This window comes from Azolla caroliniana, unplaced genomic scaffold (assembly GCF_043228905.1).
Source record: "Azolla caroliniana isolate FFs.n. ecotype wild unplaced genomic scaffold, voAzoCaro1.0.p SCAF_199, whole genome shotgun sequence".
NCBI lineage: Eukaryota > Viridiplantae > Streptophyta > Polypodiopsida > Salviniales > Salviniaceae > Azolla > Azolla caroliniana.
In genome coordinates this window covers 35,993-38,336 of record NW_028230634.1, presented here as the reverse complement: position 1 = coordinate 38,336, position 2,344 = coordinate 35,993, and the positions used below count along the sequence as shown (strand labels likewise).

Below are 2,344 nucleotides of genomic sequence, written 5' to 3'. Positions count from 1 at the left end.
AAACTATTGAGTTAGAGTATGATTTCTTTGTCCCACCATGTTTCACTAGGTGGGCTTTCCTTAGAATGTGAGATAAATTTGTGCATTTCACATCGTGGTTTTGGCAGAAAGACCATGTCCTTTTCATTGCCATGTATGGTGTGGCCAACATTCAATTACAGAAATTTTACTGGCTCCAATGTGGATTTCATTTTGTTCACCATCCATCAGAAATTGACACTGGATCATGGAAGGAATCATAAGTAGCATGCAAAAAGGGAGTGACCATCAGAATGGAATGCCATATTTCAGATTCATGCTTTAGTTAATTACAAAAGAGATAAAAGTCGTAGACAGAAATCCAATATCATGAAATCAAAATATGTTTGCCTATACATACATAGAACCTAGCATAAGCATGGAAAACGTCGTGACATTAACTTATTATAGAGCCAAAATATCTGGCGTTAACTTACTATAAAGACAAAATGAGGTTGACTAGCACAAGAGCTATATGGATGTATGTATGAGATGTGTCATATCATATCATATCATATGGCCAATCCACCGTTGGCTCGAATGACCTGCCCATTCACCCATTCTCCAGCATCACTGACCAGGAATAAGATAAGAGGTGCGATGTCCTGAGGGGTGCCCAGGCGTTGCAATGGAGGCGCATCCCTGAAGCTCTCCACGAGTGCCTCATCTTTCCCAGCATAAAACATGTCTGTGGCCACTGGGCCTGGTGCCACACAATTGGCTGTTATGCGACGACCTCTCAATTCCTTGGCCATGATTTTAGTTAAGGTTTCGACGGCTGCCTTGCTGGCCACATAGGCCCCGTAGCCGGGCTTCAGGACATGCACCATAGATGAGCTTGTGGTCACAATACGACCTTTGCCTCCTGCCACAATTCGTTGGGCAGCCTCTTTAAGGACCAGGAATGTTCCGGTGGCGTTCACCGACATGGTTCGCTCCCAATCTTCTGAGGAGGTCTGCTCTAAGCTGGGGTAGCTACTTAGAAGAATGCCAGCCAGATTTATGACGATGTTGACATGGCCAAAGGCTTGAATTGCAGCATCGAAAATGGCCTTTACATCCGCCTCTTTCGACACGTCGCCCTTCACAGCTATCGCCTTCACCTTCACCTTCACCTTTGCCTTCTGCTCTTCTTCTTGTCCGCCTGCCACATCCGTTTGTGTTTGTGTCTGCGTATTGATGAGGCCCAGGACGTCTGATGCTGCTTGCGCGTCTCCTGCATAGCATACTACCACAGAGGCGCCGTGTTGTGCTAAGTGTAGGCATACCTCTCGCCCGATCCCGCGGGACCCACCTGTGACTATGGCCACTCGTCCTGCTAGATCCTCCTCCTGTGCAGGGGCAGAAAGGGATGAGGATGCCATCTCTCTCTCTCTCTCTCTCTCTCTCTCTCTCTCTCTCTCTGGCTCGGACTCTGACAAGAAGAGCCTTAGTTTTAGTGTTCAGCCCCTCTCCTCATCATAAGCCCAAACAATACACATATAATAGATATGTATGTACAAACTATTTCTTATTAACTTCCTTCCTTGGCTTTGCTCATTCTTCTAGGAGCTCTCTCTCTCTCTTTCTCTCCATCATTTGCTCGAACTTGGCAGTCGCCACCAGATGGTCATATATGTATAGTAGTTTAGCCAAGTGGCCAAACTCGAAAGAGCTCACGTGTTTCCCACATGGAGCAGGGGAAAGCACAACTGATTATCTAATAGGACGCCCTGAAACTACCCACATGATTAACTCCTTCCGGGTGGCCCCATGCCCTATTGGCGTGGACCATAGTGTCTTATACTTCGAGCTAAAATGCGATATCTCTAACATCACCGAATCTAGTCAACCACGCCATCACACCACAATACATTTCACACATGAGCTCTCTGACATATACTCTCAACGTGTTCAAGCCCATCTCTCCTCCCTTGATCCCTCCCTACCTTTAGAGAGCCTTAGTACGAAACTCACACACATCCTTCACTCCGCAACAGTTAGTAGTTTCCCATATACGAAACACTCCAATCAAGGTAGATTAGGATCTATGCCACAAAATAGATGGTATGATGAGGATTGTTGGAACTTACATAGACAACTTACAATATCGCAACTCAGTGGTAGTATTACCTCAATACAAGCTTGCAAAGAAATGCGCAAGATGACACGTCGTAAGAGACGAGCATGGGAGGCATCCCAATATTAGGAACTCTACCATATGCTCATGAGTAGCGATTGCGCCACTGCATGGAAGAGATTACGGGAACCAAGACCACAAACACCCATCGAAGATCCCAAAACCTGGCACACATATACAGAGAGACTTTACCAAATCCCAAACCAA

The 2,344-nt window shown here is 46.0% G+C and overlaps 1 protein-coding gene across 1 annotated transcript; it reads right to left on the bottom strand.

Annotated features, from left to right (window-relative positions):
- Nucleotides 1–261: 261 nt before the first annotated feature.
- LOC147848857 (short-chain type dehydrogenase/reductase-like) lies at nt 262–1,434 on the bottom strand. Its single transcript, XM_087338035.1, has 2 exons — nt 1,170–1,434; nt 262–1,127 (listed from the first exon to the last, which is right to left on the bottom strand). The coding sequence occupies exons 1-2, from the start codon at nt 1,380–1,382 to the stop codon at nt 531–533; spliced, it is 810 nt and encodes a 269-aa protein (XP_087194161.1). The 5' UTR covers nt 1,383–1,434; the 3' UTR covers nt 262–530.
- Between the last annotated feature and the right edge of the window lie 910 nt (nt 1,435–2,344).

Bases quoted from the DNA above. Each gene is read 5' to 3' on its own strand.
- LOC147848857 (XM_087338035.1), bottom strand. From the start codon at position 1,382: ATGGCATCCTCATCCCTTTCTGCCCCTGCACAGGAGGAGGATCTAGCA. The intron at 1,128-1,169 runs GTGGCAGGCGGA...GCAAAGGTGAAG, and splicing joins AGACACAAACACAAACGGAT to GTGAAGGTGAAGGCGATAGC.